Below are 12,899 nucleotides of genomic sequence, written 5' to 3' on the forward strand. Positions count from 1 at the left end.
GAAGCCGAATGCCTTAAAGCTCTATGGTAATACTTGGTTTGAACCAAGTCCCGACATTAATAACTAACCAAAAATGAGTAACATATAACATAAAAAAAAAAATGGAACATTACAGCAGATGGTCTTCTGTTCTTGCTTAGCCTTTGATTTCTAGGCTTGACCGAAAGCCTATGCCTAGCAGCAGAATTGTCCAGGAATGTAGAAAACTGAGCAGGAGAGCTGAAATCGGCTGAAGGTGACAGGCTGGTGCTGTCTCTTTTCTCCAGATATCTTTTGTGAGATTCTTGAAGCTCATTTTCATTTGGAGATAGAAGTCTTGAAGATGTTTCTGATGAGATCTGAAATGGGGTACCATGAAAAATGTATTTAGAATTTGAAATAAATAGTTTGGGCAGTGGAAGGGACAGCAGTGGAATAGGTAATTTCTTACAAAGCTTTAGATCATTTTTAACTCCTGTGAAATCAGACAAAGTATATTTTGAGTGGATTTTAAAATGTATTTGCTGAGCCTTTGCACACTGAAAAAGGGTCAAAGACAAAAAACTCATCATGTTGTGGTAGCATCTTCTGGAAGCCTCTGCAGAAAAATCTCCTACGTATGAATGTGTCTTTGAAAAACCATATTCACATATATTGCACTGTTCTTTCTTATCCATCACAGGAACAGAACAATGAAAATGACGAATGTGCAAGTTAGAAGAGAGACCGCAAAAGCATCTGAAGGAACCCACTGACTATAGTGGGGTCTGTTAGGTTTCACTTTACCACACAAAATAGCGCAGAATGCTGCACTATTTGGTCTGGCTTTTTTTTTAGCAGAATCTCTGACAGAGGTTTCCAACAAAGCCTCCAATGAAGATGTGAAAACATACTAAATATGTTCAAAATGCTATCTTCTGATGTCCCAGAAATATGTAGGGTACTCAAGCGGTTGGACTCCTACCAATTGCTAGAAACAAGGTGCTACAGTGTTTTTCATCTTTACTCAGAATTTGTTGGGATCAACCTTGTTGAGAACATTTTCCGAAGTGAAGCGAAGTCGAACTGAAAGGGCTTGCATTCATAGGATCACCACAGTCCCTCAGTTCTAGAACATATATCAAAGAACTGCCAACTCTATTAGAGAAACTGCTCCTTTAACCTGTTAAGAACCTGCCTAATTTGAGCCTTAAAGACCTGGCTATTTTTTCTATTTTTGCATCCTCACATTGCAACAGCTGTAACTTTTTAATTTTTCTGTTGATGTACCTGTATGAGGGCTTATTTTTTGCGGGATTAGTTGTATTTTTCAGTGGTGCCATTTTGGGCATTAAGGGGGATATAGAGCGGGATCATGTCCAGAGATTGTTCCATACACAGCAGATGCCAGCTGTATAATGGCTGTATAATACAGCAGGAACCCTCCAGCAGGGATTGGGAATTGAAAATAGCAACCATGGCATTTGTGGGGTTAGACAGAAGAAGGAGGTTTTCTCTGCCCTCGGATCAAAGCCTCCAAGGACGAAATCGAGTGGCTCTGCTCAGCTGCTATGACAACCTGGGGCCTTGTGAAGGCTCCCACCGCTGTCATAGCGAGCTGCTTGCGAAGCTGAGCCTTGAAGCATGGCCTGACAGGCTGTCTGTGTCAGAACCCCATAGGCTGCAATAGTATTCTATTGCAGTCTAAGTTACAAACGATCAGAAGATCACATGTTCAAGTCTCTCCAAAATGGTACCAATGAAAACTACAGCTCACACCTAAAAAATGAGCCCCTACACAGCTCTGTAGATGGAAAAATAAAAAAAGTTACGCCTGTCATAATATGGCAATGCAAAGAAAACATTATTAAGATTTTTATTTTAAAGTCATAAAACATAATGGAAACTAAATATATTTGGTATCAACGTAATTGTACCAACCCACAGATTAAGGATGTCATGCAATTTTTAGCGCACAGTGAATGCCGTAAACACGAAACAAAACCCCCCAAAAATGCGTTTTTTTTTTTCATTCACACCCAACAAAGAATTTTCTTACCATTTTCCAATACAAGCTATGGTAAACTAAATGGTGCCTTTAAAAAAAATTAACATATCCAGCAAATAAATTAGCCCTCATATGACAATTTGAATGTAAAATGTAAAAAAGTTATGGCTCTTGGAAGGTGAGGAGGAAAAAAACACAAATGCAATAATGAAAATTGGCCAAGTGGGTTAAATAACAAGATAATTTCATAGTTTGGGTTGTTACGGAGAAGTGATACTAAAGATTAGGTATATGTAATCTTTATTTTATGACATAAGTAACCTTATTTTTACTGGGGAAAATCTTTTTTGAACTTTTTTATTATTTTTCTTCTTTTTATTTTTCAAAACATTTATTTATGGGGTTTTTTTCAGTCCCACTAGTAGATTAGAACACTAAGGAACTTAATCGCTTCTATAATACACTGCAATACTTCTGTACTGCAGTGTATTATTCCTGTCTAGTAGTATACCAGCAGGCAGCTTATTAGACCCTACCTCTGGCAGCCTCTAAGGGGTAAAACTGACAGAATCTGAGTTATCCCCAATTCCAGTATTTGAAGAAGGGATGCATAATACAGCACCACTCCTGATGCTGATCTCAGGGCGCACTAACAGCACCCATGGGATCAGCAAGACAAAAATGTATGTTCTGGTGTGGAAACCAGAAACGGACATACATTTTCATCTTGGCTAGAGAAGGAATGAAGAAGGAGCACTGTAGCTGGTAAAGGAGAGCAAAAAAGATAAATATTTCCATTTGACTGCTCATCTATGTGATTTTATTCACAGAGAGGAGAAGGCTGTTGTCACCACAATTTGTCCTTGTTTTCTGTGACATTACCGGATATAGGAAAAATGAATGGACCTACATTTTGCCAATGGTGCTAGAGCAACACTGGGGAATTTATTTTTTTGGTTTCTATTCTTTGAAAATATAAGCAAAACCTCATGCAACGATAAATCAAAATAGTAAAACATGAGGCTTCTTTCTAAGCAAGCAGCTCTAAATACATAATATCCAATCGACGATTTGCTTTTGGGCAAATTGTTTCTGTCAAGTGGAGGGTAAAGAATAGAAGCAAATGGCTGATTCATTCATATGGTGTCAAATTGATTTGCTCCTTGTGAAAAAGCATGTAATAATCACCTACCTGTTCATCTTCCTCACTGCCTGTTCCAGCTAAGCTCAGTGTGCTGTGATGATGTCTATGGATGTCAGAAAACTGAAACAAAATTAAAACAGAAAAAATGAACAGGAATAATAATGTTCGCCTTCACCGACACTGCTCTGCCAATAACATGACAATTTCACATTTCCAAGGGATTGGACCACGGGCGTTCTATCAATGAGCCCTATCCCTTTCTGTGACCACTGTCCAGAAGAAATGAGGATGAGAGTGAATTATATTAAATGTAGTATTTTTGGACTATAAGACACACATGACTATAAGACGCACTCCAGAAAATTAGAAAAGCATTTTCTATTTATTAAACCTTCCCAGATGTTTTAATTAAGCATAGAAGGTGTTAATAGCTTTGGTCAGCTCGTGTTAACCTTAAAGGGGTTGTCCGGGTTCAGAGCTTAACCCGGACATACCCTTATTTTCACCCCGGCAGCCCCCCTGAGCCTAGCATCGGAGCATCTCATGCTCCGATGCGCTCCCGTGCCCTGCGCTAGATCGCTCAGGGCACAGGCTCTTGTGTTTTCAATAACACACTGCCGGGCGGTAACTTCCGCCCAGCGGTGTGTTCGGTGGCGTCACCGGCTCTGAGGGGCGGGCTTTAGCTCTGCCCTAGCCGTTTTACTGGCTAGGGCAGAGCCAAATCCCGCCCATCAGTGCCGGTGACGTCACCGGGCTTCCTGTCAGCCCCATAGAGAGCCCCGGTACGTCACCGGAACTCAGAAAAATGCCTTTGCCCTGTGCAATTTAGCGCAGGGCAAAGGAGAGCATCGGAGCATGAACTGCTCCGATGCTCATGTCAGGGGGGCTGCCTGGGTGAAAATGGAGGTATGTCCAGGTTCAGCTCTGAACCCAGACAACCCCTTTAAGGTATGACTATTGAACACTGAAATTTTCAATAGCATAGTATTGCTGAAATTAAAATAAAAACTGTCAAAAATGTGTCCCTTTTATACATAAGGACAGATACACAATAATCAAATATTGTTATGGATAAACAAAGCCATGGGGTTCAAGGGACTATATTTTCTTCAAATGAAAATCAGAGCACATTCGTCCTCTTTTGTACAGTTTTATACAGATAAATTATTATCTTTTGAGTGCTGGCGGATAACAAAGGTCCTTATGTAGCAAGGCTGGGTAATAAATGCATGTATGATGCAGAGTATACTACATTACTCTTACAGTAGGCATTTCATTAGAGCTGCAAAGCTCTCTTTCTCCATTAAGATCGTAAATAGTGGAATTTTTTCTAGTGTATATAAATAGCAAAAAAAAAATATCAGAGTACACCAGATTACTCTTGATGAATACTCGCATGCCTACAATTCTCCAGAGGACTTTAGGACTTTAACCATGCAGTGCCTCATGCTGTAGAGTTAGTAATGTCCACACAATATCCAGCTTTGTTCCTGCTGCTTGCAGCATTGCCAGTATCACGCATTCCAGATCATGCAGAAAGCCACTGAATCACAATGGATCTCAGTTATACACTTGCGCAACAGTTTCAAATGACCTAATGCACATATCAGGAACTTTTTTATAGAATATCTGATTATACACTTGCCTTGGTTTTAACAGCATCATGTGTAAGTGACATTTCTGGAGGGCTGCGTGGCAGTCCATCATCTTCAGAACTGGTCCCAGCATCATCAGATCGCTTACTAAGGAGTCCAAATGGAGGTGGCCCAACTTTGATATTGGACTGGAGTTTTAACTGCAATTGAAACATGTAGGTGTTTTAGTAACTTTAGTAACATTAAAACATGCTGTTTGTTAACCCCTTCTCGACGCAGTGATTTTTGTTTTTTCCCTTTTTGTTTGTTTTTGTTACTCCTGACCTTCCCTGAGCCATAACTTTTTGATTTTCCCATTCCCATATGTGGGTTTGTTCTTTATGATGCCAGTTGTACTTTCTAATGTCACTATTTAATATTGCATAGGATGTAGTGGGAAGCTGGAAAAATTGGGGTGGAACCGGAAAAAAAACTTAAAAAAAAGCAATTCTGCCATCCCTATGTGGTATAACTGATTTGTGCCTTTCATTCTCTGGGTCAGTGTCAGCACGACTAACACTGACCCAGCAAGAGCAATTTTTAAGTTTTTCTTGTGTTGAAAAAAAATAAAAACTTTTTTTTTCTTTGCATCACCATATTCTGACCCCACACTGTGTCGGGGCTTCTTTTTTTGTGTGGCAATCTGTATTTTTCATTGACAAAATTTGATGGTGTTTATGACCAGTGTTTGAGATCACTTTCTATTCAATTGTTTGGCGACTTGAAGAGGACCTGTCATCAGGCTAGCTGTAGTCTAATAATTATTATCCTACCTCATAGGGCGGCCCCCACTGATGCCAAGGCACTTTTTTTTTTCTAAAAAACCCACCGTTCGTCAGCTGTTGGCCCCATATATTTCGGCACCTTATATTATAATGAGGCGACACGGTTATACTAGGAAAAGACTTGTATTTTCCCTGGGAGTGGTTATCTTCTCCCTGGCTGTGAGTGCATCCAATCAGAGCGCCTAGCTCTTAGCCCGGCAGAATGAGCTCAAGTTCTCGCGAGAACTTGAGCGTGTAGACATCCAAAGCGATTCTTGCAAGAACTTGAGCTCATTTTCCCTGGCTAAGAGCAGGGCGCTCTGATTGGATGCGCTTTAGAAAAAAAATAAGTGCCATGACATCAGTGGGGGCCACCCTATAAGGTAGGATAATAATTAGACTAGAGCTAGCCTGATGAAAGGTCCTCTTTGAAGTGATTTTGGAGCTTTCAGAAGGCCTGAGGCCGCCATAGCAACTAAACAAATTCCTCGTCATGGGGGAATCGTTCGGTCCCAGGAACACAGCGCTCCCAGTAATTGACTACGACACCGCCCCAACTGGTAATAGCCATCTAGACTGTCATTGCAGACTGCTAGAAATTGATTCAGAACTTTTAGAAGAAATGCTAAAGAAATGGCCAATCAAGTTCTAAGAAAAAATGTTCAATGTACAAGGGAATGCAAGTACAGGGTGGTCCATGAAAAAGTAGCCCGTCTCCAGCGATAGTATGACAAGATAAACGAGCAAGTGGATTGTTTTTTTAAATTACCCACAATTTACAAAAGATGCTGAAAGTGATCCCCGTTCATGTCTATGCATCTTTGGGCACGTCGGATTATGCTGGCTGATATTGCTTGTGATGCTGCGGACAGTGTCTGTGATGTTTTCCTTGAGTTCATCCAGGGAATGTGGATTGTTAGCGGACACTATGTTTTAAATTTCCCCACATATAAAAATCGCATGTGGACAAGTCTGGGGAATGTGGTGGCCGCAACCACTTGCTCACGCTCCTCGGTACACAGTTCATAGACCAGTGCCAGTGAGTTCCGTGAGGTGCGGCATGTTGCCTCATCTTGTTGGAAAAAGCAGGACATTTTTTCTTCTGGTTTTAAAACTGTTCAAAGATGTCCAGGTAAATTGCGGTACTCACATCTGACTCTAAGAAAATTGGGCCCACCATTTGTGTTACGGACACTGAGCACCAAATGCCAACTTTCTGGTTGTGAAGTGGTGTTTCATGAGTTAAATGGGGATCTTCAGGTATCCTGATTGATGGAGGCCTCGGTTTCTTCATGTCTGCAGCAGAGCCAGTTTGATGCCATTTTTGAACCAGACTCTGAATACGTTTAGCTGGTGGTTTTGTTCCTGTGTCCTTGTCTTCCATATAGACTTCCACAATCATTAATCGCTGTTCCAGGGGGAACAGCATCTTTCTGACACAATAGAACATTTTTATAAAACTGAATAATAAATCAGTCTTAGTTGGCCATAGCAACCAATCAAAGATCAGCTTTGAGTTCCTACAGGGCTCTGAAAAATTGTAAGTTTGGCTCTGATTGGTTGCTATGGACAACTAAGACTGATTTACTATTAGGCAGTTTGATTTGGAGATATAGAAAGGATAACTGTCATATTTTTTATTTATTTGCTAGTTTATTAGAGCTAGGCATGTATACCTGAGTTAGTCTGTCAAGGATTGCCAAAAGATCTGTAATTACCTCATAATAACAGCTTTCATTAATGACTTCTGTCCCTTTCCACTGCTCCCTTAAAAGACCGTTGCTATGGCTCATCTGTCTCTGGCTAGGAAGACAGAGGGGCAGTCCTTCACACTGCATGCCTGCATTAGGCTTCAGAGTGAGGAGGCGTGTCTCTCAGTAATCTAATCTGATTGGCTGGCAGAAAGCTGCTTGCTACAGCAAGTTTGTATGTGACCTGAGGGAATCAGTTTTGGCCTCAGAGAACTGGCAGAGGAGCCATCTTGAGAAGATCCTCATAATGTAGGATTCAAAACAGCCGTAACTAAGGGAAAACTCAAGGAAAACAGTGGTAAGTGAAGAAACTAAATATTGCTTTATGCATAATGCTGCTGCAGCAGTAACATATGCTAAAATAGATTTTTTTTTAATGAAAATATGACAGTTATCCTTTAAGGCAGGCTAATGTTTTGTGGGCCACACTGTAGTTACTAAAGCAGACATGTCAGTTTAAGAAACATGCTAAGTCACCATATTTACTTACAGTATATATTTACTTATTACAGAAATTATTTCAGTGTTTTGATACAGTACAGAAGAATGTAGTTTATTTTATGGGAGTCTGTATTCTGTCTATGAAGCAGCTGACATTGGTTGTCAGAAACTAGCATGTGCTTGTTTATAGGCTACCTGGTAAGCCATCTGGAATCTGAATTAAAGGGGTTGTCTCCCAATACATAGTTTTCTCCTGTGATAACAAATTAGTGCTCGTGGATAAGAGAACCAGACCTGAACTGATAAGAGGAGCAACTGCATCACTTTAAATAAGGTTTGTCTTTGTGAGACAATTGCTCTTGCACCATTGTACTGGTATAGATTAAAAAGGTAACACACAAATATAATAGTAGTATCTATAATTCTCCAAAGGTGTAATATTAAGAAAATTAGCAGTGTGCTGTGATCTACAACCCTAATTCCAAAAAAATGTGAGCACTTGAAGGAAATTTGTAGTTGAGAATTGGTGGGACCATCCTTTTCCAGCGGCCCTCCAATTCTCAACTACAAATTTCCTTCAAGTGCTTGCAAGTTTTCTACTGTTATTTTATTTTATTTTTGTTATTGATATGGTGAAACCCATTTTTTTGCCCTATTTTAGCCTCAATAAATTTCCACTGTTTCCTCATATCAGAGTTCCGGTCTATATTTTTACTTGCATATTATTCCTTCTGACTGGGTGAGTCAGCCTAGACCTAGAGCACCTTACATATTGCAATACCAGGTGAGCCACCACATTTTTCTGCTTTTACTGTGTGAAGTGTAAATAAAAACACAATGAAATGATTTGCAAATGTCACAGACCCATATTTAAATCACAGTAGACCATAGAACACATATCAAATGTTAAAAGTGAGACATTTTACCATTTAATGGAAAAAAAAAACTAATAGAACTTGAAGGCAGCAACACTTTTAAAAAAAGTTGACACATGGGTAACAAAAGGCTGGAATAGTAAGTGGCACTAATAAAAAAACAATTTGCTACTAAGTCACATGACTGGGTAAAAAAGAGCATGTTAGAGAGGCAGAGTATCTCAGAAGCACACATGGTCAGAGGTTTACCAATCTGCAAAAACCTGCATCCAAAAATTGTGCAACAATTTATTTTTTTAAATGATCTTCAATGCAAAATTTAGAAGACTTGGAATATCCCACCATCTACAGTACATGATATAATCAGAAGAATCGGAGAATCTGAAGAAATCCATGTGCGCAAGGGACAAGGCAGATGGTCAATATTGGATGATCATTATCTATGGGCCCTAAGGCGGCACTGCATTAAAAACAGGGATGATTCTGTACTGGAAATCACTGCGTGGGCTCGGGGATACTTCCAGAAATCAGTTCACCACGCAATCCACAATTGTACGTTAACACTGTATCATGTCAACACAATCCAGAAATGCCGCCATCTTCTCTGAGGCAAAATGATACACTGTTCTGTGGTTAGATTGATCAAAATGTAAACTATTTTTTGGGAACCACAGACACTTATCACCAATAGAAAACATTTGTTGCATCATGAAATGAAACATCCAGCAAAGAAGACCCAGCACTGTTGAGCAGCTACAATCCTATATCAGACAAGAATGGGACAATCTCCCACAACTCCAGCAACTGGTCTCCTCATTTCCCAGAAATTAACAGACTGTTAAAAGAAGAGGGGATGCTACACAATGGTAGACCTGGCCCTGGCCCAATTTTTTTGACATACGTTTCTTCCATCAAGTCCTAAATAAGTAAAACATTTTCATGAAATAATAAAATGTCTCACTTTCAACATCTGATATGTGTTCTTTGATCTATTGTGAATAAAATATGGGTCTAAGAGATTTGCAAATCATTGTTTTACACAGCGTCCCAACTTTTTGGGCATTGGGGTTGTAAATCAAAGCCTCCATAAGTACGGCTTTAAAGTAATACATAGGAAAGAAAACAGAAGCAAGGAATGAATCACATTCCATGAGGAATGAGTGGTAAGTCTAATTCTGGACCCATGTACTTAGATAAGTACGCTATGACAGGCCAGAGGTGCCACTGCAAAGCACTACAGATAAAAACGGTTAATGAGATTGTGTTGTTACTTTATATACATTAGAAGCAGAAGTTCCAAGTTCATCCCCCATCTCCTTAATTCAGTTTGTGCTGTAAATGTTTCTAGTCTAAGGAGATAGAATGTGGAACTAGTATAGTTCATGATATTACCCAAAAAATGTATTTCATGCAGCCTTCCGCTTATAGGATATTGGAAAGCTTCTGATAAATTTCTGTAAAAGGGTTGTACAGTATGATGTTATGTGCCCTGAGGCACGTATAGTAATATCTTCAGACAATACCTGCAAGGCTTTAATGCGGTCGGACACATTCTCTTGTGAGAAGACACGTATTGGTCGAGCTGTCTCTTGTGCAACTTCAGGAATAAAGATGCTGTCATGTGACACAGCTCTGCTTCCCAACATGCCAGCTGTGGCCCTATAATGACAAGCCCAATACACAGAGTTTATAAGAGAAATGTTCATCATAAGATCAAATCTAGAAAGATCTGTAGTGTACTTAATGAAGCACTCCCACAAAACATGTTGTTCGTTGCCCTGTTAGAAAGATACATGATGTAAACTGTAGTAAAGGAAATCTTACCAGAGACTGTATTTCTGAGTTATCTCCTCCCTTCTGATCCTTAGCTGTGTCATGTGACCAACACTCTGTCTCTACAACTGACAAAGCATCTTATGTGTGGACAGTTTTTCTATGTATTCCCATGGAAACCTCAATGTCAATGAATTGAGAAGTAACTGATTTCCTGTCCTGTGTTAGTTGGAGATCAGAGTGCTGGTAACATGACACAACTTAGAATCAGAAGGGAGGTTATAACTCACAAATACAGTCATTGGTAGAAAGATTATCTTCACTACAGTTTGCATCATGTACCTTTCTAAGGCTAGTTTCACACTAGCGTTCGTCGGTCCGCTCGTGAGCTCCGTTTGAAGGAGCTCACGAGCGGACCCGAACGCCTCCGTCCAGCCCTGATGCAGTCTGAATGGAGCGGATCCGCTCAGACTGCATCAGTCTGGCGGCGACAATGTAAGTCAATGGGAACGGATCCGCTTGAAGAGGTCAACATATGGCTCAATCTTCAAGCGGATCCGTCCCCCATTGACTTTACATTGAAAGTCTGAACGGATCCGCTCAGGCATCTTGCGCACTTAGAAATTTTTTTAAGTTATTTCTTTAAGTTATTAATGCAGACGGATCCGTACTGAACGGAGCCTCCGTCTGCATTAATATGATCGGATCCGTTCAGAACGGATCCGTTCAAGCGCTAGTGTGAAAGTAGCCTAACAGGTCAAAAAGTATACTTTTTTGTGGGAGTGCTACTTTAATGTGAAATGATCAACTTTATAAATCTCCCACCTACAAAACCTTGAAAACTTAGGATCTTGGATGTCACGCTTGCTCTGTTTCATGACAACATCAGTGGTATCATGATCAACCTAAAAAAATTCTCTGCTACACATGACAAGATCCAGAAGATTTCTTTACAGATAAATGGGTCATTTTGACAATGCTCAGCAAGAAGTTGCTGATGGTCATGAACACGAGAAAGGAAACAGGAATAATCAGAGAGATGTTCAGATCAAAAAGCCTTATCTAAGGCTCTGTTCAGACCGGCAGCATGGCTTCCATTCATCTGATCCATCAAGGTTTGGCTTGATCCATTAGGAATACAAACTGAAAAGAATGGCGTGGTATTAAGCAAGCAGAAAGTGCTCAAACCCACATGCAGTCGTGCATATATATAGGAGAGCAAATCCTGCACTTGTGGCCCGTTGCTAATGACAATCCCCAGCAAAGATGCATACAGTGGAGGATGCCCGCAGCGAACCACAAGTACCACAATAGACATCCTACACAAGATAGCAATTATGTGGATATGATAATCAATATAGCAATATAACAAAATAATAGCAAATACAGGTGCACTCTGCGGTCTTACTAAACCCTCAAACTGATTTTAAAATTGAGAGATTAGCCAACATATCCTACGGTGTAGGACATGTTTGAGCCCGAGCACCGTGCCAAGGTTTCTCAAGTAGCTCGGGGACCTAACACTCACCTACCTGTGCCATATGGGCAATACCAGGAGCCAGTGGGCAAATTACAGGAGCATGAGGCCGACTCACAGACAACTCACCAGTTACCTCCAGCATGTAACCATGCTAGCAATGGGAGGAGTCTGCAGGAGTTACATGCTGGAGGTAACTGGTGAGTTGTTTGTGAGTCGGCCTCATGCTCCTGTAATTTGCCCACCGGCTCCTGGTATTGCCCATATGGCACAGGTAGGAGAGTGTTAGGTCCTAGAGCTACTTGAGAAACCTTGGCGTGGTGCTCGGGCTCAGACATGTCCTACACCGTAGGACATGTTGGCTAATCTCTCAATTTTAAAATCAGTTTGAGGGTTTAGTAAGACCGCAGAGTGCACCTGTCTTTGCTATTATTTTGTTATATTGATCCATTAGGATAAAAAAAAATTACCCCCACTAACTTATAAGTGGTCTGTCAGGTTTCCGTCAGGTATTAGTGATTATTTTTTTTCCACTATACTAAATCTGCATTTCTCTGAAATTGCACCTTGTAAATTAGGCAAAGTAAAATATGAAAGTTGTCTTTTGGAGTTTTTTTTATGTTGATGCAAAACCTAATAAAAAAGATTTACAAGAAAAAGAATATATTATATTCTGACTTACTCAAGTTCATCCTCAGAGTCATAATCAGCACGCAAAGAATCAGGGACGGTGACATCGCTGGCAGACTGACTCTGCTTTAGACCACTTGCACCCAGTGATGGTAAAGTCTCTTTCCTTTTCTTTATCCCAAAGAATTTTTTGAAAGATTTAAATTTAAACTTCTTTTTAGCTAAAAGAAAAATACAAATTCTTAAATTGTGCTTCTCTTAGTTACAGTCATTGAGTTTAATATATATATATATTATATATATAATATAATATATATATAATATATATATATATAATATGTATATCACAGTCCTGGGTATAAATAGATGGCAGAGATCTCTTTACTGACCCCTGATATATTTATACATTATTATTAGCAGGATTGGATTTGGTCCACCAGAGAA

General features: G+C 39.9%; 1 protein-coding gene across 1 annotated transcript in view; it reads right to left on the minus strand.

Moving 5' to 3' along the window:
- Positions 1 to 12,899, minus strand: part of CRACDL (CRACD like) — a 132,401-nt gene that overhangs the window by 45,028 nt on the left and 74,474 nt on the right. Inside the window, exons 3-7 of the mRNA XM_044288065.1 lie at positions 12,508 to 12,676; positions 10,099 to 10,234; positions 4,756 to 4,905; positions 3,159 to 3,230; positions 114 to 338 (exon numbers count right to left, since the gene is read on the minus strand). Of these exons, the coding sequence (XP_044144000.1) occupies positions 114 to 338; positions 3,159 to 3,230; positions 4,756 to 4,905; positions 10,099 to 10,234; positions 12,508 to 12,676 (752 nt within the window). The remainder of the gene's footprint in view (positions 1 to 113; positions 339 to 3,158; positions 3,231 to 4,755; positions 4,906 to 10,098; positions 10,235 to 12,507; positions 12,677 to 12,899) is intronic.

Source organism: Bufo gargarizans, chromosome 3 (assembly GCF_014858855.1).
Source record: "Bufo gargarizans isolate SCDJY-AF-19 chromosome 3, ASM1485885v1, whole genome shotgun sequence".
NCBI classification, from domain to species: Eukaryota; Metazoa; Chordata; class Amphibia; order Anura; family Bufonidae; genus Bufo; species Bufo gargarizans.